At 52.4% G+C, this 20603-nt stretch overlaps 2 protein-coding genes across 10 annotated transcripts; both read left to right on the forward strand.

The window, feature by feature from the left end:
- The first annotated feature begins 202 nt into the window (after positions 1 to 202).
- On the forward strand, positions 203 to 5319 carry GGTLC2 (gamma-glutamyltransferase light chain 2). 9 transcript variants are annotated; one of them, XM_063808319.1, is made up of 7 exons: positions 203 to 295; positions 3443 to 3634; positions 3749 to 3936; positions 4169 to 4296; positions 4398 to 4510; positions 4592 to 4705; positions 5010 to 5319. In XM_063808319.1, exons 3-7 carry the CDS (start codon positions 3761 to 3763, stop codon positions 5154 to 5156), a joined length of 678 nt encoding a protein of 225 aa, XP_063664389.1. In that variant the 5' UTR covers positions 203 to 295; positions 3443 to 3634; positions 3749 to 3760; the 3' UTR covers positions 5157 to 5319. The 9 variants fall into 9 exon arrangements, with proteins under 9 accessions (XP_063664389.1, XP_063664387.1, XP_024208452.2 ...); XM_063808317.1 differs by lacking the exon at positions 3443 to 3634 and having other exon boundaries at positions 208 to 295; positions 3727 to 3936; XM_063808318.1 differs by lacking the exon at positions 3443 to 3634 and having other exon boundaries at positions 220 to 295.
- A 3881-nt stretch (positions 5320 to 9200) lies between these two features.
- On the forward strand, positions 9201 to 20452 carry LOC112206723 (glutathione hydrolase 5 proenzyme-like). Its single transcript, XM_024352698.2, has 2 exons — positions 9201 to 9771; positions 19837 to 20452. The coding sequence occupies exons 1-2, from the start codon at positions 9593 to 9595 to the stop codon at positions 19880 to 19882; spliced, it is 225 nt and encodes a 74-aa protein (XP_024208466.1). The 5' UTR covers positions 9201 to 9592; the 3' UTR covers positions 19883 to 20452.
- Positions 20453 to 20603: the final 151 nt, after the last annotated feature.

The raw sequence follows: 20603 nt of genomic DNA on the forward strand, positions 1-20603 counted from the left end.
GGGCTCCAGGCAACTGAGCCCTACTGGCAGGTCCTCGGCCTGGGCCCGAACAGGAAGGAGGGGCACAGAGTGCCCAGGTAACCGCTCCTGGGAGCAGTGGGGAACCGTCGGTTGCTTGAACTCTCGAGAGCTGGGCTCTGAGCGTCCTCGTCCAGCCGCCAACTCGGCCAAAGGCTAAGCCAGCAGTTTCTTCTGTTGCCGGGCAACGCGCCTTTTAAACCTGAGGGAGCGGGCGCGTGAGCACATCATGGCGCCCGTGACAGAGCGAGCTTAACGGATTAATAAGCGCAGCCAGGTACCCGCGCGAGGCACTTGCTGGCAATGGCGGGAGGCGGACGTGGGGGGTCATGCAATAGGTACTGGAAGGAGAGAGGCGGGCACAAAGGTCGCGGGAGGAACAGGCGCCCACAATGCGGCAGATCTGCCCGTGGATCACTGAAGATTCCTGCTCTCCTGCTGAGGTGGAGATTGCAGTGAGCTGAGATCGCACCATTGCACTCCAGCCTGGGCAACAAGTGCAAAACTCAGTCTCCAGATAAAAAAAAGAAAAAGAAAAAAAAGAGGCCGGGCGTGGCGGCTTATGCCTATAATCCTAGCACTTTGGGAGGTCGGGGCAGACGGATCACGAGATCAGGAGTTGGAGACCAGCCTGGCCAACATAGTGAAACCCCGTCTCTAGTAAAAATACAAATTTAGTCAGACATGGTGGCACGCGCCTGTAGTCCCAGCTACTCCGGCGGCTGAGACTGGAGAATCACTTGAACCCGGGGGCGGGCGGGGAAGGGATTGTGATGCGCCGAGATCGCGCCACTGCACTCCAGCCTGGGCAACAGAGCCAGACTCTTTTTTTTTTTTTTTTTTTTTTTTTTGAGACGCAGTCTCCCTCTGTCGCCCAGGCTGGATTCCAGTGGCCTGATCTCGGCTCACCGCAAGCTCCGCCTACCGGGTTCACGCTATTCTCCTGCCTCAGCCTCTGGAGTAGCTGGGACTACAGGCGCCCGCCACCACACCCGGCTAATTTTTTGTATTTTTAGTAGAGACGGGGTTTGACCGTGTTAGCCAGGATGGTCTCGATCTCCTGACCTCGTGATCAGCCCGCCTCGGCCTACCAAAGTGCCGGGATTAAAGGCGTGAGCCACCGTGCCCGGCCGAGACTCTGTCTTAAAAAAAAAGGCCGGCGCGGTAGCACTTTGGGAGGCGGAGGCGGGTGGATCACGAGGTCAGGAGTTGGAGACCAGCCTGGCCAACATAGCGAAACCCCGTCTCTAGTAAAACTACAAAAAATTAGCCAGGCGTGGTGGCGGGCGCCTGTAGTCCCAGCTACTCTGGAGGCTGAGGCAGGAGGATGGCGTGAACTCGGAAGGCGGAGCTTGCAGTGACCCGAGATCTCACCACAGCACTCCAGCCTGGGTGACAGTGCGAACCTCCATCTCAAAAAAAAAAAAAAAAAAAAAGAGAGAGAGAGAGAGAGACAGAGAGAAAAAGGTTTATTGATTTAATGTACTTTTATGCCTGTGTTCTTCAATTTGCTTAGGAAACAACCACACTTGAGAGCTGGGACTGTGGCCCTGATTGTGGACATGAAATATATGGTTTCTTGCATAAAATAGACATTGAATAATTACGATTTAGTTGAGCTAGAAATCCATTTGGTTTCTTCCATATTTTTCCGAAGTTTTCATCCTTATTTTTTTTTTTCTTTTGAGATGGAGTTTTGCTCTTGTCCCCCAGGCTGGAGTGCAATGGCGCGATCTCAGCACCTGCTGGCAATGGCGGGAGGCTGGGGGACGCTGGCGGCATAGGTACTGGAAGGAGAGGCGCGCCCACAAAAGACTTGGGAAGACCTGGCGCGCACAATGGCTGCAGATCCGCCAGTGGATCACTGAAGATTCCTGCTCTCCTGCTGCGGCGGGGATTGCAGTGAGCTGAGATCACACCATTGCACTCCAACCTGGGCAACAAGAGTGAAACTTCGTCACACACACACACACACACACACACACACACGAAAGAAAGAAAAAATAGTGGCCAGGCGTGGAGGCTCACGCATCCCAGCACTTTGGGAGGTCGGGGCGGGCGGATCACGAGATCAGGAGTTGGAGACCAGCCTAGCCAACATAGTGAAACCCCGTCTCTAGTAAAAATACAAATTTAATCAGACATGGTGGCACGCGCCTGTAGTCCCAGCTACTCCGGCGGCTGAGACAGGAGAATCACTTGAACCCGGGGGCGGGGAAGGGATTGTGATGCGCGGAGATCGCGCCACTGCACTCCAGCCTGGGCAACAGAGTCAGACTCTCTCTTTTTTTTTTTTTTTTTTTTTTTTGAGATGGAGTCTCCCTCTATCGCCCAGGCTGGATTCCAGTGGCCTGATCTCGGCTCACCGCAAGCTCCGCCTACCGGGTTCACGCCATTCTCCTGCCTCAGCCTCTGGAGTAGTTGGGACTACAGGCGCCCGCCGACACACCCGGCTAATTTTTTGTATTTTTAGTAGAGACGGGGTTTCACCCTGTTAGCCAGGATGATCTCCATCTCCTGACGTCGTGATCCCCCTCCCAAAGTGCTGGGATTACAGGCCTCGGCCTCCCAAAGTGCTGGGATTACAGGCGTGAGCCACCGCGCCCGGTGTTGAAACTCTCTTGAGGCATTTTCTTCGGCCTTCGGGTCCATCCTCTGTCTCCTCCTTGACCTCCTCATCTCCTCCTCGCCACTGCCTTGGGGACCTTGGCCAGGCTCATGGCATCCAGCAGCCACTCAATGTCAATACCTCCGTGTTCATCTCTCAGCCCGCCCTTGCCCGTGAACCCATGCTTATTTATTTATTTTTTTTATACATGCACCCATGCTCTTCGGGTCTGATGAAGTATCCAAAATCAAGCTCCTGACCATCCCCAAACCTGCCCCTTCTGCAGGGTTTACCTCGCTAGTCGGCACCATCCTTGATTCTTCTCTTTCTCCCACCCAGGCCATCATCTCTTGCCTGGTTGATACCCACAGCCTCCCCTTTTGGCTTTATCCTTATCCCCGTCATAGCTGCCAGAGGGACCCTGTGAAAACACTCCCCAGCCTGCTCATTCCTCTGCCCTAAGCCTGCATGGCACAGAGCAAAAGCCAGTTGTTATGGGACCTAGGAGGTCCTGTGGGATGGGCCCCAGCCTGCATCTTCATCCTCTTCTCCCCACCCCACTCCATTCACTCTCTGCCTATCGCTCACCAGCCTATACCACCTGCCTCAGGGCCTTTGCACTGACCATTTAGGCCACATTCCAGGCTCTTTTCACATGTTGCCTCCTCTGAGAAGCCCTCCCTGACCACTCTGCCCATACCTCATGCCTCTTGATTCCCCTTACCTGGCTTGTGGTTTCAGCACTTTCCCTGTGTGTGTTTGTTTTTCTTGGCGTGAGGGCAGGACCTAAGTGTCTGTTCCCTGTTGATTCCCCAGTTCCAGGCATGCAGTGCAAACTCTAGAAATATTTTTTGCATGAAGGAATGAGTGATTGAATGCAGCAAGGGTCTGGAGGCTGAGGACCAGGCAGACAGACATTCAGAGTTGCTGGAACGCGACAGAGACAGGGAGTCAGACTGGTCATGCAAGATCCTGGGCCTGCCCTTGGGTCCTGGGGAGCCACGGAAGGTTGTGGGTGCCAGAGGGTTGTGGTCAGAGCCACAGTCAGGGGCCTTCTGAGACCTGTGCCCCCTCCCCACCCTCCCTCCCCACCTCCTCAGGCCAGCTCTGGGGTCTCGGCAGGTGGTCCGCAACATGACCTCTGAGTTCTTCGCTGCCCAGCTCCGGGCCCAGATCTCTGACGACACCACTCACCCGATCTCCTACTACAAGCCCGAGTTCTACACGCCGGTTGATGGGGGCACTGCTCACCTGTCTGTCGTCGCAGAGGACGGCAGTGCTGTGTCTGCCACCAGCACCATGAACCTCTAGTAGGGGCTGCTGGGCTGCCTGGGTGGGAAAGGGCCAGGGGCGGGTGGCCCAGGGACTGCCCACTTATCCAGTAAGGTGGCTCCATCACCTCTTTTCCTGGTGGGAAACTGAGGCCCAAACTTGGTAGCTTATCCTGGGCCTCTCAGTGAGTATGTTTGAGCCTCAGTGGGTGGATAGGGACCAGGCTGGGCCAGGCAAGGTCGGGCACTGTCTAACCTGGCTGGGCGGTAGCTTTGGCTCCAAGGTCCGCTGCCCGGTCAGCGGGATCCTGTTCAATGATGAAATGGACGACTTCAGCTCTCCCAACATCACCAACGAGTTTGGGGTACCCCCCTCACCTGCCAATTTCATCCAGCCAGGTATGGGGTGGGGGTCCGGGGATGGGGGACTGGGGTGGAGAGGGGCGGGTGTCCTGGGCAGGCAGCTGACGGGCATCCCTGTCTTCTCCCATCGGCCACAGGGAAGCAGCCGCTCTCGTCCATGTGCCCGACGATCATGGTGGGCCAGGACGGCCAGGTCCAGATGGTTGTGGGAGCTGCTGGGGGCACACAGATCACCACAGCCACTGCACTGGTATGTGTCACACCTTTTCTCCCTGGCCGTGCCCACCCTCCACAGCCCCCAAGCCACGCTGATCACACTCCCATGCCCCAGGCCATCATCTACAACCTCTGGTTCGGCTATGACGTGAAGCGGGCCGTGGAGGAGCCCCGGCTGCACAACCAGCTTCTGCCCAACGTCACGACAGTGGAGAGAAACATTGACCAGGTGGGCCGGGGGTTGGAGAAACTGAGTCACGGTGTGGGGCCCCAGGGCATCCTGGGCTGGAGGCCTGGATCATCACAGAGTGGACAATTGTTGGTGTCCTCTCTCTAGTGCCTGGGCCATCTGGAGCCCCTGTGCCATGAGGGCCAAGCCCCCTGCTCCAGTGAGACCCAGCAGGCCCCAACCTGCTCTTCCTGATGACCTGGCCCGAAATGGCACCACCTGGGCTGAGGCCTGTGACCACACAGGTGTGGTTCAGGTGGCATCTGGAGCCTTGCTCAGGTTTCCCCTCTCCTCCCACCCCCAGGCAGTGACTGCAGCCCTGGAGACCCGGCACCATCACACCCAGATCGCGTCCACCTTCATCGCTGTGGTGCAAGCCATCGTCCGCATGGCTGGTGGCTGGGCAGCTGCCTCGGACTCCAGGAAAGGCGGGGAACCTGCCGGCTACTGAGTGCTCCAGGCGGACAAGGCTGACAAGCAATCCAGGGACAAGATACTCACCAGGACCAGGAAGGGGACTCCGGGGGACCAGCTTCCCCTGTGAGCAGCAGAGCAGCACAATAAATGAGGCCACTGTGCCAGGCTCCAGGTGGCCTCCCTGGCCTGTCTCCCCACTCTCTGGGCCTCAGTGTATTGTGTGTGAAATGGAGCCATCTGGCTGGGGAGGAACAGAGAGGTGGGATTCGGAGATCTTCACAATGCAGACACTGGAACTAGCCTCAGCATCTTCAGCATGGGGAGAGCCAGGCACATGGCTGGGGGCCAGGGGAAGATTCACACCAAGCCCTGCCCCTTTCCACCCTGATCCCTCGGACTTTGGGGCCAGGCCCTCCCTTACTGGGGCTGGGCAGTGACACTACCTAGGATCAGCCACCAGGGGGTGCCACGACCCTGGCACTTTCTTAGGCAGAGGGTGGCCAGCTGATGCTGGGAACCCGGGCGCCTTCTCAGACCCGTAGGCGTCCAGCTCACCCTGCCGATGACACTGGAGGTGAAGCTGAGGTCCGAGGAATGGGGACTGGGCAACAGGCTGGAGGAAAACATCTCGGTCAGAGCCACGCCCCTGGGGGGTTCCCAAGAGCAAGCCCAGAGTGAAACCCAAGCTTGTGATCCTCTCCAGAGGGAGGCCTGGTTCTCAGGGAACAACAAACGGGAAGATGTCCCCAGATCCCAGGGATCAGGGCTTGGACCAGCCGGGGACGCAGCCCAGAGGGAGTGGGTCCAGAAGGAAACAGCTAGACACAGCAGCCTTCACCATCCGCAGTCCCTCCAGGCCTCCCTCGGGGCCTGCTCCCTCCTCTGTGCACAGTTCCAACACCTGGAGCAGGGTTCTGGGAAGGGCTGGTGGAGGTGGGCTGGTGGGAGGCGGTGATCACAGCCCAGCACCTGGATATCACCAGGGGCACTGGGGCCAGGGGCCAGGTGAGGCCAGGTCGGGGCTATCCTTCAGGAGCCCCGAAAACCTGGTGATTCCAAAGGGCCCATAGACAAACAGGGTTTTATGCCTGTGGAGTCAAGTCCCACTGGGTCTGAGCTCTGGAGGGCTGTGTCTCTGGGGCTCTGCAAGGGTGAGATGGAGGTGGGCTCAAATGGTGTACAAGTCACTCTTCAATCCTTATTTTATTTATTTAATTAAAAAAAAAATTTAAACCAATAGAGATGGGGTCTCACTATGTTGACCAGGCTGGTCTTAACTCCTGACTTCAAGCAGTCCCCCCATCTCAGTCTCCCAAAGTGCTAAAATTACAGGGGTGAGCCACTGCACCCGGCCTCAATCCTTATTTTGGCCTGAGAGGAAAGGCCGTGGCCCCATTTGCAGGGGAGAAGACTGAAGCTGGAGGGGCAGGCCTTGCTCTGGGTTGCACAGCAGCAAGAGAAGTGGGAGCTGGCCACGAGGCTTCCTGGACCCGACACGCTGGTGGGGTACACCCTGGTTCTCCAGGTCCCATGGGGCTCAGCCCAGGACTACCTCGGGGGGTGAGGGACTTAAATCCTCTCCTTCATTCTCATCACCCCTTCCCCCATCATTTCCTGAGGAAGAACATTCAGGGACCTGAAGGAGCGGCCTGCCCCTCCACATCTGTGGGTGTTTCTCATCAGGTGGGACAAGAGACTGAGAAAAGAAAGAGACACAGAGACAAAGTATAGAGAAAGAAAAGTGGGCCCAGGGGACCTGCACTCAGCATATGGAGGACCCACGCTGGCACCAGTCTCTGAGTTCCCTAGTATTTATTGATCATTATCTCTACCATCTCAGAGAGGGGGATGTGGCAGGACGATATGGTAATAGTGGGGTGAGGGTCAGCAGGAAAACACGTGAACAAATGTCTCTGTGTCATAAACAAGGTTAAGAAAAAGGTGCTGTGCTTTGATGTGCATATACATAAACATCTCAATGCATTAAAGAGCAGTATTGTCACCAGCATGTCCCACCTCCAGCCCTAAGGCAGTTTTCTCCTATCTCAGTAGATGGAATATACAATTGGGTTTTACACATTCCTTTGCCCAGGGACGGGCAGGAGACAGATGCCTTCCTCTTATCTCAACTGCAAAGAGGCCTTCCTTCCTCTTATACTAATCCTCCTCAGCACAGACCCTTTACGGGTGTCGGGCTGGGGGACGGTCAGGTCTTTCCCTTCCCACGAGGCCATATTTCAGACTGTCACATGGGGAGAAACCTTGGACAATACCTGGCTTTCCTAGGCAGAGGTCCCTGCGGCCTTCTGCAGTGTTTTGTGTCCCTGCTTACTTGAGATTAGGGAGTGGTGATGACTTTTAACAAGCATGCTGCCTTCAAGCATTTGTTTAACAAAGCACATCCTGCACAGCCCTAAATCCATTAAACCTTGAGTCGACACAGTACATGTTTCTGTGAGCACAGGGTTGGGGCTAGGGTTACAGATTAACAGCATCTCAAGGCAAAAGAATTTTTCTTAGTACAGAACAAAATGGAGCCTCTTACGTCTACTTCTTTCTACATAGACACAGTAACAGTCTGATATCTCTTTCTTTTCCCCACAGGGACCTTCCTGGCTGTGCCTCGGGTCAGGACCAGAATGACACCCATTCATTTCCCTGGGCCTTTGCTCGGGTGGTCCCTGCACCCTGGCCTCTGCCTGACGAGGATGGTGGGGAGAGGAGGGGGGATGTCCCCCACACTGCTGTCTCCACTGTTCCTGCTGCCCAGGCCTCTGAGCTTCCAGGACTGCAGCGGGTGGGTGGGTGGGCTGGCCTGAGCCCAGGAATGCACTTCAGCTCCTGGTTGAGCAATGTCACTGAGGCTTGGGAGTCGGGTGGGGGCGGGAGGAGGCGTCCACAGGCCCCCCTACCGTGAGAGGCAGCCGTGGGAACAGCCTACCTCTAAACAATCACTGCAGCCCAGGCTGACCAGGGGCTCTGGCCGGACATAGGGGCCTGGCAGGCTGTGTGGCCTGTAAGGACACAGTCTGTCTCTGTGCCTCAGTTTCTCTGCTGCCCAGATGGAGGGGCCCAGACTCCAGGTGTAGACATCTGGAGCAGGCAGTGTTCAGCTGGGGAGGAAGCGGGGAGGACTGTGGGGGCCATGTGGGAAGGATTCCACCCCACATCACCTGCACCCCTGCTGAGCCTGGTCAACGGAGCCCCTCAGTGGGTCCTCACTCCCCTGGCTGCCTCCCATTTAGGCACCCTGAGGCCTGGGGAGAACAGAGCCAGGCCAGTGTCCCCAGAGAGGCTGCGCTGCCAGCACAGTAGTAGCGGATTTGGATTCAGGGAAGCAGACCTGCAGCCAGGGTGGGAAAGAGCTGCAGGTGGGGTGGGGCCCCCACATGGCACAGCCCCCCTCCCTGGAGGTCCATGCTGCATTTCCAGGACAGCAAGTCCCAGGGATGGATGGTGCCGGGTACCAAGGGCTAGAGGCATGGTCTGTCTGCATTTCCCACGTAAGTGTCTCATAGTCACCAGCATTTGATGCTGTCAAGTCCCCCTGTCCTCTGTGCAGACTGGGAAGCCCTTGGTCACCCTGGGGGGGTTGGGGGACCCAGGCCAGGCTGCAGAAGCATAAGGACTTGAACCCGGGTCCTGAGTGACACCACCTTGGGTCCTCCTCCTTCTGCCTCTGTTCAGCTCCACCTTGATGCTGACTAGGCTGGGCCATGCGGAGAGGGTTAGGGGATAGAGATGGGAGCTGGGGAGCAGGGCTCCACTCTGGGAGGGGGGCAGCCTTGCCGGATCCAGGACAGAGTTAAGCGGCCCCAGCTCTGCTTTCCCAGAGCTGCTGAGAACCTGGGGAATGGTGTGGAGGTTCCAGGGAGCCCTGCCCCTACCTGGCAACCGCAGTGCAGCAGGCACCAAGTTCTCCTGCACATTGCGACAGTGTGACCATGGGCTCTGGCGGGCGGTAGGTGGGGCCTTTGGACCTACCAGCAGTGAGGGAGTTAACACAGCAGCTGACTCTAGGCAAAGAAAACTCCCCTCAGATGCTTTGCTGCCTGGCCTCCTGCCAGGAACAAGCAGGAGCTGAAAACTAGAAGTTGAGGCGTGAGTTTGGCCACTCCGTAGTGTGCACTTGGTGAGGGCAGCAGCTCGCCACAGCTGCCAGCCATCTGTCCATTCACCCATCTGTCCATCTGGCAGCCCGCTGTTCAGACCTGTCTGTCTGTCCGCCCATCTGTAAGCCCATCTCTGTCCCATTGTCTATCTGACCATCTTTCTCTTACTGTCCTCTTTGTCTAGCTATCTGGCCTATCTGTCGATCCATCTTCGTGTCTGTCTTCAGCCCCCACCTGTTTGTCCATCTGTCCAATTACCTGTGAGTCTATCTATGCATCTTCTTGTCCATTCATCTGCCCACCCATCTGTCCCTCCGTCTGCCCACCGGCCTCCCCTCTCCTTCTGGGCCGCAGAGCCATGGCCCAGGACTGCGGAGCCATGGGTGACCTGGTCCTGCTGGGGCTGGGGCTGGGGCTGGCGCTGGCTGTCATTGTGCTGGCTGTGGTCCTCTCTCGACACCAGGCCCCATGTGGCTCCCAGGCCTTTGCCCACGCTGCTGTTGCTGCTGACTCCAAGGTCTGCTCAAATATTGTACGGTGAGTCAGACGTGGGAGGAAGCTGGGGGGCCTTTGGCAGCCAGCCCCTCCTGGAGAAGGCGTGTGTGTGTGAGCATATGTGTGTGTGTGTGAGATTATGTATGAGTGTGAGTGTGTGTGGGTATATGTGTGAGTGTGTTTGTGGGGTGTGGGTGTGTGTGAATGTGTGTGATCGTTTGCGTGTATGTGTGAGTATGGGTGTGTGTGAATGTGTGTGATTGTGTTTGTGTATGTGTGTGTGGGTGTGTGTGGGTGTGTGAGTATATGTGAGTGTGAGTGTGTGGGGGTGTGGGTGGGTGTGAATGTGTGTGATTGCGTTTCGCTGTGTGAGGGTTGTGTGACTGTGAGTGTGTGAGTGTGGGTGTGTGTAAATGTGTGTGATTGTGTGTGTATGTGTGGGTGTTTGTGGGTGTGTGTGAGTGTGTGAGTGTGAGTATGGGGGGGTGTGGGTATGTGTGAATGTGTGTGATTGTGTGTGGGTATGTGTATGTGTGGGTGTGTGTGTGCATGTGTGTGTGTGTGCACGTGCACTGGCCCAGGAAGCAGGAGCCGTGTGTGTGGGCTTCAGCACCTGCAGGGCTTGAGCGCAAGGAGACAGCCTCAGGGCCTTTGCACAGAACAGGTGGCAGGGTGTGCCCGTGGGGCAGATGGGGACTTGGGGACAATGGTGGTGTGTGAGTCCATACCTGGCTCCAGGATTCAGGAGGCCCATTTGCATATCCCAGGTGGGAACCTGTCTGGCCCCGCCTGACCCTGCTGGCCAGTGCAGGTCCCTTCAGTGAGGCAATTCTCCAAGGCTGGGGTCTTCTCCCAGGGTCATGGGTGAAGGGGTTTGGAGGCTCCCTGCGTGGGTACTGGCCTGCTGGGGTACACACAATGCTGCCATAGCCAGTCTGCCCCAACACCCAGCCCGGGGCCACATCTCAGGTCTCTCAGTCCTGAGGAGCCCGGTGCCCCACCCCTCACATCCTCTCTCCCTGAGTCAGGGCCTGGGTCTCGTGAGCTGAGTGACTGATACTTGGTGTCCTGGATGAGGGCGTGATGGAGAGGGGCCACAGTGGGTGTTTCCTGACCCTCTTCCAGGAAGGTGCTGCTGCCGCTGCAGGGAGGACACACACAGGATGCCCCTTCTTGCCCCCTGCCTCCCATTGGGCCCACAAAAGCCAGGGCAAGCCTCCCCTCCCTGCCAGCCACCTGGTCTGCTTCCCAGAAATTCTGTCTTGCAGGCTGTTGGGAGGATCCCAGTACTTTGTAAACTAAAGCAAGGGAGGAGTGGCCATTCTCTCTCTTTGTTCATTCATTCAACTTTTCATTCATTCCTTCTTCCCTCCATTCCCCCATCTGTCCATCCTTCCCTGCCCTGATTGCTCATGCCACCCCCCCAGCCCCTCCTGACCTGGTCCTTTGGTTTCTCTTCAGGGCTTTCTGTCTCCTCCCACAGGGCTGAGAATGGCAGCTCAGGGACAAGTGGGGGCTGGAGACTGCTTAGTCTCCCCAGTGGCTCTCAGGGGATTTGAGGGTTTGACGCCAGCCGCCACCCCAGGCTGTGCCCCTCCTCTGCTCAGGGGGACATACAGAGATGCGACACCCACTTAAACTCAAAGTTGCAAAGATGCAAATGAGACTGGGGTCTCAGGCACCAGAGACCACCCGTGAGCACGTGGCTTTTGGGAGTGGGGACCTGCTGCCACAGATCTCTGAAGAGTCTGGACCTGCTGGGTCTCCCGGAGTGACTGTCTGGGGGTCTCCATAGCATACCCTGCTGTGTGCGTGACGGTCACTGGTTGGGTAGGGGTCTCTACTCTAAAGCTCCCTCTGCCGGCATCCCCTCGAACTCTCCCTTGGTGAAGAGAGGATGTGGTTTGCCCCACTGTTTTATCAAACTACTCTCTCCACTTCCAGTTTTAAGAAGCTGGGAGTGGAAGAGAGCCTGGGGCTGGCGCCAGCTGCTGCTGCGAAACAGGGGTCACTGGACGCTGGGACCCTGGCCGGGCTGGCTGGAGGCCTCAGGAAGAGGCCTGCTACAGCGTCATCCTGGCCAAGATTCCTCCCTGCAGAGGCCCCTGGCCACATTGCCACAGGGTCTGCTGGGGCCACCAGAAGCCCATGCTCCTGCCTCCATCTCTCCCCTCTGTGCTCACCTCTCACCAGGAGGCCCTCCCAGAGTTCAGTGTCCTGCTTTTTTTTTTTTTTTTCTTTTTGAGACGGTGTCTCACTCTGTCACCAGGCTGGAGTGCAGTGGCGTGATCTCAGCTTACTGCAACCTCTGCTTCCTCGGTTCAAATGATTCTCCTGCCTCAGCCTCCTGAGTAGCTGGGACTACAGGTGCCAGCCACCACGCCCAGCTAATTTTTGTATTTTTAGTAGAGACGGGGTTTCACCATGTTGGCCAGGATGGTCTCTATCTCTTGATTCACCCGCCTTGGCCACCCAAAGTGCTGGCATTACAGGAGTGAGTCATGGCATCCGGCCTCATCTCCTACTCTTTCAGCACCAGGTTTTATTCTTGGGATTCTGCTACAGCCGGAGCCCCTGGGTGCGAGCTCCTAAGCTTTCTGTGAGTGTGGACCCAGCACCGTGCCTAGTAGACATACAAAAGGAGCATGGTGACAGTGAGGTCTGTCATCTCCAGCGTAATGACTGTTTTGATCCTTGTGAAAAAGGTGATTTTTGGCTGGGTGTGGTGGCTCACACCTGTAATTCCAGCACTTTGGGAGGCCGAGGGGGGTGGCTCACTTGAGGTCAGGAGTTGGAGACCAGCCTGGGCAACATGGTGAAACCATGTCTCTACTAAAAATACAAAAATTAGCTGGGCATGGTAGCGGATGCCTGTAATCCCAGATACTTGGGAGGCTGAGACAGGAGAATCACTTGAACCCAGGAGGCAAAGGTTGCAGTAAGCCAAGATTGCACCACTGCACTCCAGCCTGGGTGACAGAGCAAGACTTGGTCTCAAAAAAAAAAAAAAAAAGAATAGTTTATATTTTTGTTCTAATGGTTATCTTAATATCTTCATTCTATAATTATATGTTTTATATAATTAGCTATATAAGATATAATACCCCTAGTATGTTGTTTTTTGGATATTCTACTCGCTCCTGATGGTTAATTTATGTGTCAACTTGGCTAAGCTATGGTGCCCCGTTGTTTGGTCAAATACTTGTCAATATCTTGCTGGGAGGTTATTTCATAGATGTGGTTAACACTGACAGTCAGTTGACTTTAAGTAAAACAGATTACCCACCATAATATGGGTGGGCCACCTCCAATCAGTTGAAGGCCTTAAGAACAAAAACTGAGGTTTCCCAGAGAAGCAGGAATTCTGCTTCAAGACTATAACACACAAACCCTGCCTGAGTTTCTGGCCTGCTGACTGCTCTACAGATTTTAGGTTCAAGACTTCGAGATCAACTCTTACCTGAATCTATAGCCGGCTGGCTTGCCCTACAGATTTTAAACTTGCTAGTCCCCACAATCATGTGAGCCAATTCCTCAATAAATCTCTCTCTATGTATAATCTATTGGTTTAGTTTCTCTGAAAAACTTTCACATCCAGTTTCCTGGATGTTAAGAATTACCAAAACTAGCTAGTAACTTCTTTTTTTTTTTTTGAGACAGAGTTTTGCTCTTGTTGCCCAGGCTGGAATGCAATGGCACAATCTCAGCTCACCGCAACCTCCACTTCCTGGGTCCAAGCAATTCTCCTCCCTCAGCCTCCTGAGTAGCTGGGATTACAGGCATGTGCCACCATGCTTGGCTAATTTTTGTATTTTTAGTAGAGACAGGGCTTCTCCATGTTGGTCAGGCTGGTCTTGAACTCCCAACCTCAGGTGATCCGCCGCCTTGGCCTCACAAAGTGCTGGAATTACAGGCACGAGCCACTGCGCCTGGCTCCTAGTAAATTCTTCTTTTCCGTGATGTGTCTCTTACCTCTAATAATACTTTTCTTCTTAAAGTCTACTTCATTAAAAATAGTTATGCTGGGCATGGTGGCTCATGGCTGTAATCTCGGCACTTTGTTGGAGGTCGAGGTGGGTGGATCACTGAAGCCCAGGAGTTCAAGACCAACCTGGGCAACATGGCGAGACCCTGCCTCTACAAAAAATACAAAAATTAGCTGGGTGTGGCTAATATAATTCTAAGTTGGCACACTTGTAGTCCCAGCTACTTGGGATGCTGAGGTGGGAGAATCGCTTGAGCCTAGAAGGGAGAGATTGCTGTAACCCAAGATCACATCACTGCACTCCAGCCTGGGAGACAGAGTGAGGCTCTATCTCCAAAAAAAAAAAAAAAAAAGCGATACAGCTTTCTTGGTTAGTGCATGCATGACATATTTTTCATTATCTTCCACCTCTCTGTATTCTTATATAAAAGGCATTAGTTGGGTTTTATTTTATTTTCAATTATTTTAATTTTTATTGTCCTTTTAAATGTAACTAATGATTTATTTACGTTGAAACCCACCACCAATTTGTTTTCCATGCCTATTCTATTTCTTCTTATCTTCTCTCACATCTTGTTTTGGATTTATTATTTTTATGATTTAATTTCCTCCTTCTCTATTAGTTTCATAACTGTGCAGTCTTAGAGTTATTTTAAAAGATGACTGGATTATTTTAGAGCTTACAACATGCATCCTTCACTTATCAAAGTCTAACATGAGCTAGTACTTTTTGTTGTTGTTGAGATAGAGAGAGTCTTCCTCTGCTGCCCAGGCTGGAGTGCAGTGGAGCAATCTTGGTTCACTGCAACCTCCACTTCTTGGGTTCAAGCAATTCTCCTGCCTCAGTCACCTGAGTAGCTGGGACCACAGGTGTGCACCACTATGCCCGGCCAATTTTTGTATTCTTTTTTAGTAGAGACAGGGTTTCACCATGTTGGCCAGGCTGGTCTTGAACTCCTGACCTTAAGAGATCTGCTTACCTCGGCGTCCTAAAGTGTTGGGATTACAGGCGTGAGCCACCACGCCCAGCCTATGAGTTAGTACTTCTATCCTCTTCCTAGTCAGTACAAGAACCTTGGAACAGGAACTAAATTTACCCCCAGTGACTTATATGCTAATATTTTTGTGTATTTTAAATATATGTGTGTGCATAGATGTATCTGTGTGTTTTTTGTGTTTTTATTCTTATTTATGTTGAGAGTGTAGAGCTATGTAAGAGTAAAGAGAATTGTGTAATGAAGCCCCGAGTATCCATTCAATTTCAACAACAATCTTATGGCCAAGCTAATTTCATGTATCCTCTTTCCTGCTTCCCTCTACCCCACATTATTTCAGTGCAAATCCCAGATATATAACTGTACCCATACATATTTCAGTATGTTTCATTTATTTTAAACCCCACAAGATATCATTTTCTATACTACTGTAATTTTATACCAATAGCATTCATTTAGATTTACCCACACGTTTACCCTACCCTCTGGGTCCTGTTTAAAAATCAAACCCATGCTCACAGGCCAATTTTTTTTTCTTTTAGAGACAGGGTCTCACTTTGTCACCCAAGCTGGAGTGCAGTGGTACGATTATAGCTCAATGCAGCCTCCAATTCCTGGACTCAAGGGACCCTCCTGCCTCAGCCTGCCAAGTAGCTTGGACTATAGCTGTATGTTTTATTATTATTTTGTAGACATGGGGTCTGGCTATGTTGTCCAGGCTATTCTCAAAATTCCCGGCCTCGAGCAATCCTCCTGCCTCGGCCTCTCAAAGGTTGGGATTACAGGTGTGAGGCAAGGCACCCAGCTCAGCCACAGAGCCCTGTTGCATCTCTCTTACTAGGAGCAAGAGCTGACTGCCCCCTCATCCCCATTCCAGAGTGTTGGGGCTGTGTTGAGCCGAGGCCGGGCCACTGGCATGGCCCAGGGAGCGGGATCATTCACTGCTGCCCCAAATCTGAGATCATTCCACCTTGACAAGACTTCCTCATCCAATCCCTTTACTTGACAGCTGGGGAAACCGATGCGCACAGAGCACCCCCAGCTCACTCGGGGTCTCAGAGCTGATCCATGAGCAGAGGCCGAGATCCTGGGATCTTGTCCCCCAGCCGCCCCGCAAGCTTACTCCCTTTCTGCTGGAAGAGATGGGGCCGGACCTCGACCAGCAGCCCTGGCCTGGACATGACTGTGCTCACGCAGGTATTGAGGCCGTGATGCCCCGGCATCATATTTTTTTCTCTTTTTTTTTCTTTTTTTTTTTTTGAGACAGTGTCTCACTCTGTCACCCAAGCTGGAGTGCAGTGGCATGATATTGGCTCACTGCAACCTCTGCCTCCCGGTTAAAGTGATTCTCCTGCCTCAGTCTTCCAAGTAGCTGGGCCTACAGGCTTGTACCACCACGCGTGACTAATTTTTGTATTTTTACTAGAGACGGGGTTTCCCCATGTTGGCCAGGCTTGTGTCGAACTCCTGACCTCAGGTGATCCACCTGCCTTGGCCTCCCAAAGTGCTAGGATTACAGGCATGAGCCATGGCGTCACTTAAATGTAGTGAGAGGCCGGGCAAGGGGCTCATGCCTGTAATCCCAGTACTTAGAGAGGACGAGGCTGTCAGATCACCTAAGGTCAGGAGTTCGAGACCAGCCTGGCCAACATGGGTGAAACTGTGTCTCTACAAAAAAATAGAAAAAAAAAATCCCTGTGTGGTGGCGAGTATCTGTAGTCCTAGTTACTCAGGAGGCTGAGGCATGAGAATCGCTTAAACCTCAGAGGCGGAGGCTGCAGTGAGCTGAGATGGCGCCACTGCACTCCAGCCTGGGTGACAGAGCAAGACTTTGTCTCTAAATAATTAAATAAATAAATATGGCCGAGCATGGTGCCTTAGGCCTGTAATCCCAACACTTTGGGAGGCTGAGGCAGGTGGTTCATGAGGTCAGGAGCCTGAGACCAGCCTGGCCAAGATGGTGAAACACTGTCTCTACTAAAAATACAAAAATTAGCCAGCTGTGGTGGCAGGCACCTGTAATCCCAGCTACTTGGGACACTGAGGCAGGAGAATCGCTTGAACCTGGAAGGCAGAGGTTGCAATGAGCTGAGATTGCACCACTGCACTCTAGCCTGGGCGATGGAGCAAGACTCCATCTCAAATAAATAAATTAATAAATACAGAGCAAGATTCTATCTCAAATAAATAAATAAATGTACACCTGTAATCCTAGCACTTTGGGAGGCTAAGACAGGTCAATCACCTGAGGTCAGGAATTCGAGACCAGCCTGACCAATATGGCAAAACTCCATCTCTACTAAAAATACAAAAATTAGCCGGGCGTTTTGACGTGTGCCTGTAGTCCCAGCTACTTGGGAGGCTGAGACAAGAGAATTGCTTGAACCCAGGAGGTGGAGGTTGCAGTGAGCCGAGATCTTGGCTGCACTTCAGCCTGGGTGACAGAGTGAGACTCTGTCTCAAAAGGAATAAATAAAATACAAAGTAAAAAAAAATGTAGTAAGATTGCAGAGTCGTGCCATGGAAGCGTGCTGGTCCTATCCATGTAGTGAAGGCTGATTTCATACACAAATGTCACAAGAACTTTTCTTTTCTTTTTCTTTTTTTTTTTGAGACGGAGTCTCGCTCTGTCACCCAGGGTGGAGTGCAGTGGTGCGATCTTGGCTCACTGCAAGCTCTGCCTCCCGGGTTTATGCCATTCTCCTGCCTCAGCCTCCTGAGTAGCTGGGACTACAGGCGCCTGCCACCTAGCCCAACTAATTTTTTTGTACTTTTAGAGGAGATGGGGTTTCACCGTGTTAGCCAGGATAGTCTCGATCTCCTGACCTCGTGATCCGCCCGTCTCGGCCTCCCAAAGTGCTGAGATTACAGGCATGAGCCACTACACCCGGCCTTCTTATATGCTTTTATTGCATTTGAGCGTACCTCTTTTACAGCGAAGATCTTTTTTTTAATTTTATTTTATTTTTAGAGATGGAGTCTTGCTTTGTTGCCCAGGCTGGAGCACTGTGGTGTGATCATAGCTCACTGCAGCCTTGAACTCCCAGGCACAGGTGATCCTCCCACCTCAGCCTCCTGAATAGCTGGGACTACAGGCATGCACCACCATGCCTGGCATATTTTAAAAATGTTTGTAGAGATGAGGTCTCGCTATGTTGCCAGGCTTGTCTCAAACTACTGGGCTCAAGCCATCCATCCATTTCAGCCTCCCAAAGTGCTTGGATTATAGGCATGAGCACCGCGCCTGGCCATCACACTGTTTTTTTGTTTGTTTGTTTGTTTGTTTGTTTGTTTTGAGATGGAGTCTTGCTCTGTCGCCCAGGCTGGAGTGCAGTAGTGGGATCTCACCTCATTGCAAGCTCCGCCTTGTGGGTTCACGCCATTCTCCTGCCTCAGCCTCCCGAGTAGCTGGGATTACAGGCGCCCGCCACCACGCCTGGCTAATTTTTTGTATTTTTAGTAGAGATGGGATTTCACCGTGTTAGCCAGGATGGTCTCGATCTCCTGACCTCGTGATCTGCCCGCCTTGGCCTCTCAAAGTGCTGGGATTACAGGCATGAGCCAATAAATATTTTTATAATCATTAACTACCGAGGAGAAGCTGGAGAGAAAAAAGGTGGATGAAGTTAAGGCAGAGAGACTTTGTAAGTTTCTTGGCTGAGCTTTTGGAGACTGTATATCAGAGATCCTATTTGAGGTGATTTTCAGCTACAGAGATAGGCCTGGTCATTTGAAAAATAACGGATTAGGTGAAGCTTGCGTTTGAAATCCTCCTTCTACTTTTCATCTTTCTCTCTTGTTTATTCTGACCATCCATCTTAGACACCCAATCTTTGTCACTTTGTGGTTGTCATTGATTTCCCTGTTATTGAGATTAGAGGTTGGCAGACTTTCTCTGTAAAGGGCTGGAGAGAAAGTACTTCAGACTTTGTGGTCTGTGCAGTGTCTGTTGCAACCACTTAACTCTGCCCTATAGAGCAAAAGCAGCCGTAGACAGTACATGGGCAGATGAGCATGGCTGGGGTCCAGTTACATTTACTTGCAAAAAGAGGGTTGGAGACTGGGTGTGATCTCATACCTTTAATCCCAGCACTTTGGGAGGCCGAGGCAGGAGGATCACTTTAAGCCAGGAGTTCAAGACCAGCCTGGGCAACAAAGCAAGTCTCCATCTCTACAAAAAAATAAAAATTATTATAGCTAGGCATGGTGGTACACACCCGTAGTCCTAGCTACTCAGGAAGCTAAAACTGAGGCAGGAGGGTCAGTTGAGCCCAGGAGCACGAGGCTGTGGTGAGCTATTACTGTGCCAGTGCACTCCAGCCTGGTGACAGAGCAAGAACGGTCTCGTCAAAAAATAAACAAAAGGCTGGGCACGGTGGCTCACGCCTGTAATCCCTGCACTTTGGGAGAGTGAGGTGGGCAGATCATGAGGTCAGGAGATTGAGACCATCCTGGCTAACACGGTGAAACCCTGTCTCTACTAAAAATACAAAAAGTTAGCTGGGCATGGTGGCGGGCACCTGTAGTCCCAGCTACTCGGGAGGCTGAGGAGGGAGAATTGTTTGAACCTGGGAGGCGGAGGTTGCAGTGAGCCAAGATTGTGCCACTGCACTCTAGCCTGGGCTACAGGGCAAGACTCCATTAAAAAAAAAAAACAGCAAAAACCAAACAAAACATAATGCATGTTCTCTCTTATAAATGGGAGCTAAACATGGGGACTCATTGACTTAAAGATGGCAACAACTGGGAACTGCTGGATGGGGAGGGAGGGGAGGGGCAAAAGGCCAACTGTTGGGGAGTATGCTCATATCCACGTGACAAACCTGCACATGTGCCCGCTGAATCTAAAATAAAAGTTGAAAGTAGATTTAAAAAACCCCAAGAGGGCTGGGTTTGGCTTGTGTGTCCATAGCTTGTTAACCTCCGCTTTAGATATTAACTAATAGAAACATAGTGCTTATCTTCCCAGGCCACCTATTTTGTTCCTCTCCAAGGTGATGGATAGATGAAGGCTTAATCCAGCGGCCTGGAAGTTTGCTGACACTTGTCCTGTCACGGATTAATGAAGCATTGTTTTCTGATGAAGATTTCATGCCACTGTGCTGATGTGTCTTCTCTTCTCTCTAGGCAGGAAACTGCGTATCTTCTGGTTTACATGAAGATGGAGTGCTAATGGAAATGCTCAAAACCTTCAGAGATTGACACGCTGTCATTTTCCATTTCCGTTCCTGGATCTACGGAGTCTTCTAAGAGATTTTGCAATGAGGAGAAGCATTGTTTTCAAACTATATAACTGAGCCTTATTTATAATTAGGGATATTATCAAAATATGTAACCATGAGGCCCCTCAGGTCCTGATCAGTCAGAATGGATGCTTTCACCAGCAGACCCAGCCATGTGGCTGCTCGGTCCTGGGTGCTCGCTGCTGTGCAAGACATTAGCCCTTTAGTTATGAGCCTGTGGGAACTTCAGGGGTTCCCAGTGGGGAGAGCAGTGGCAGTGGGAGGCATCTGGGGGCCAAAGGTCAGTGGCAGGGGGTATTTCAGTATTATACAACTGCTGTTACCAGACTTGTATACTGGCTGAATATCAGTGCTGTTTGTAATTTTTCACTTTGAGAACCAACATTAATTCCATATGAATCAAGTGTTTTGTAACTGCTATTCATTTATTCAGCAAATATTTATTGATCATCTCTTCTCCATAAGATAGTGTGATAAACACAGTCATGAATAAAGTTATTTTCCACAAAAGGACTTTGCAGTTTTAACGGGGGGCAGTAGGGATTGTGCTATAGAAATTCAAAGGCAAGGGAAGTCACTTCTGTTGTGGGGCCCTGGGAGGAGCCTCCAGGCTGGAAAGGGTTAAGGTGGAGGTCTCCGATAGGGGCAGCG

Source organism: Pan troglodytes, chromosome 23, assembly GCF_028858775.2.
Source record: "Pan troglodytes isolate AG18354 chromosome 23, NHGRI_mPanTro3-v2.0_pri, whole genome shotgun sequence".
Taxonomy (NCBI): domain Eukaryota; kingdom Metazoa; phylum Chordata; class Mammalia; order Primates; family Hominidae; genus Pan; species Pan troglodytes.

Coding starts and splice junctions, on each gene's coding strand:
- GGTLC2 (XM_054676087.2), top strand. CDS start 411: ATGCGGCAGATCTGCCCGTGGATCACTGAAGATTCCTGCTCTCCTGCT. Junction 3,937..4,168: donor ACCAGCACCATGAACCTCTA/GTAGGGGCTGCT, acceptor GCTGGGCGGTAG/CTTTGGCTCCAAGGTCCGCT. Junction 4,706..5,009: donor TGGAGAGAAACATTGACCAG/GTGGGCCGGGGG, acceptor TCCCACCCCCAG/GCAGTGACTGCAGCCCTGGA.
- LOC112206723 (XM_024352698.2), top strand. CDS start 9,593: ATGGCCCAGGACTGCGGAGCCATGGGTGACCTGGTCCTGCTGGGGCTG. Junction 9,772..19,836: donor GTCTGCTCAAATATTGTACG/GTGAGTCAGACG, acceptor TCTTCTCTCTAG/GCAGGAAACTGCGTATCTTC.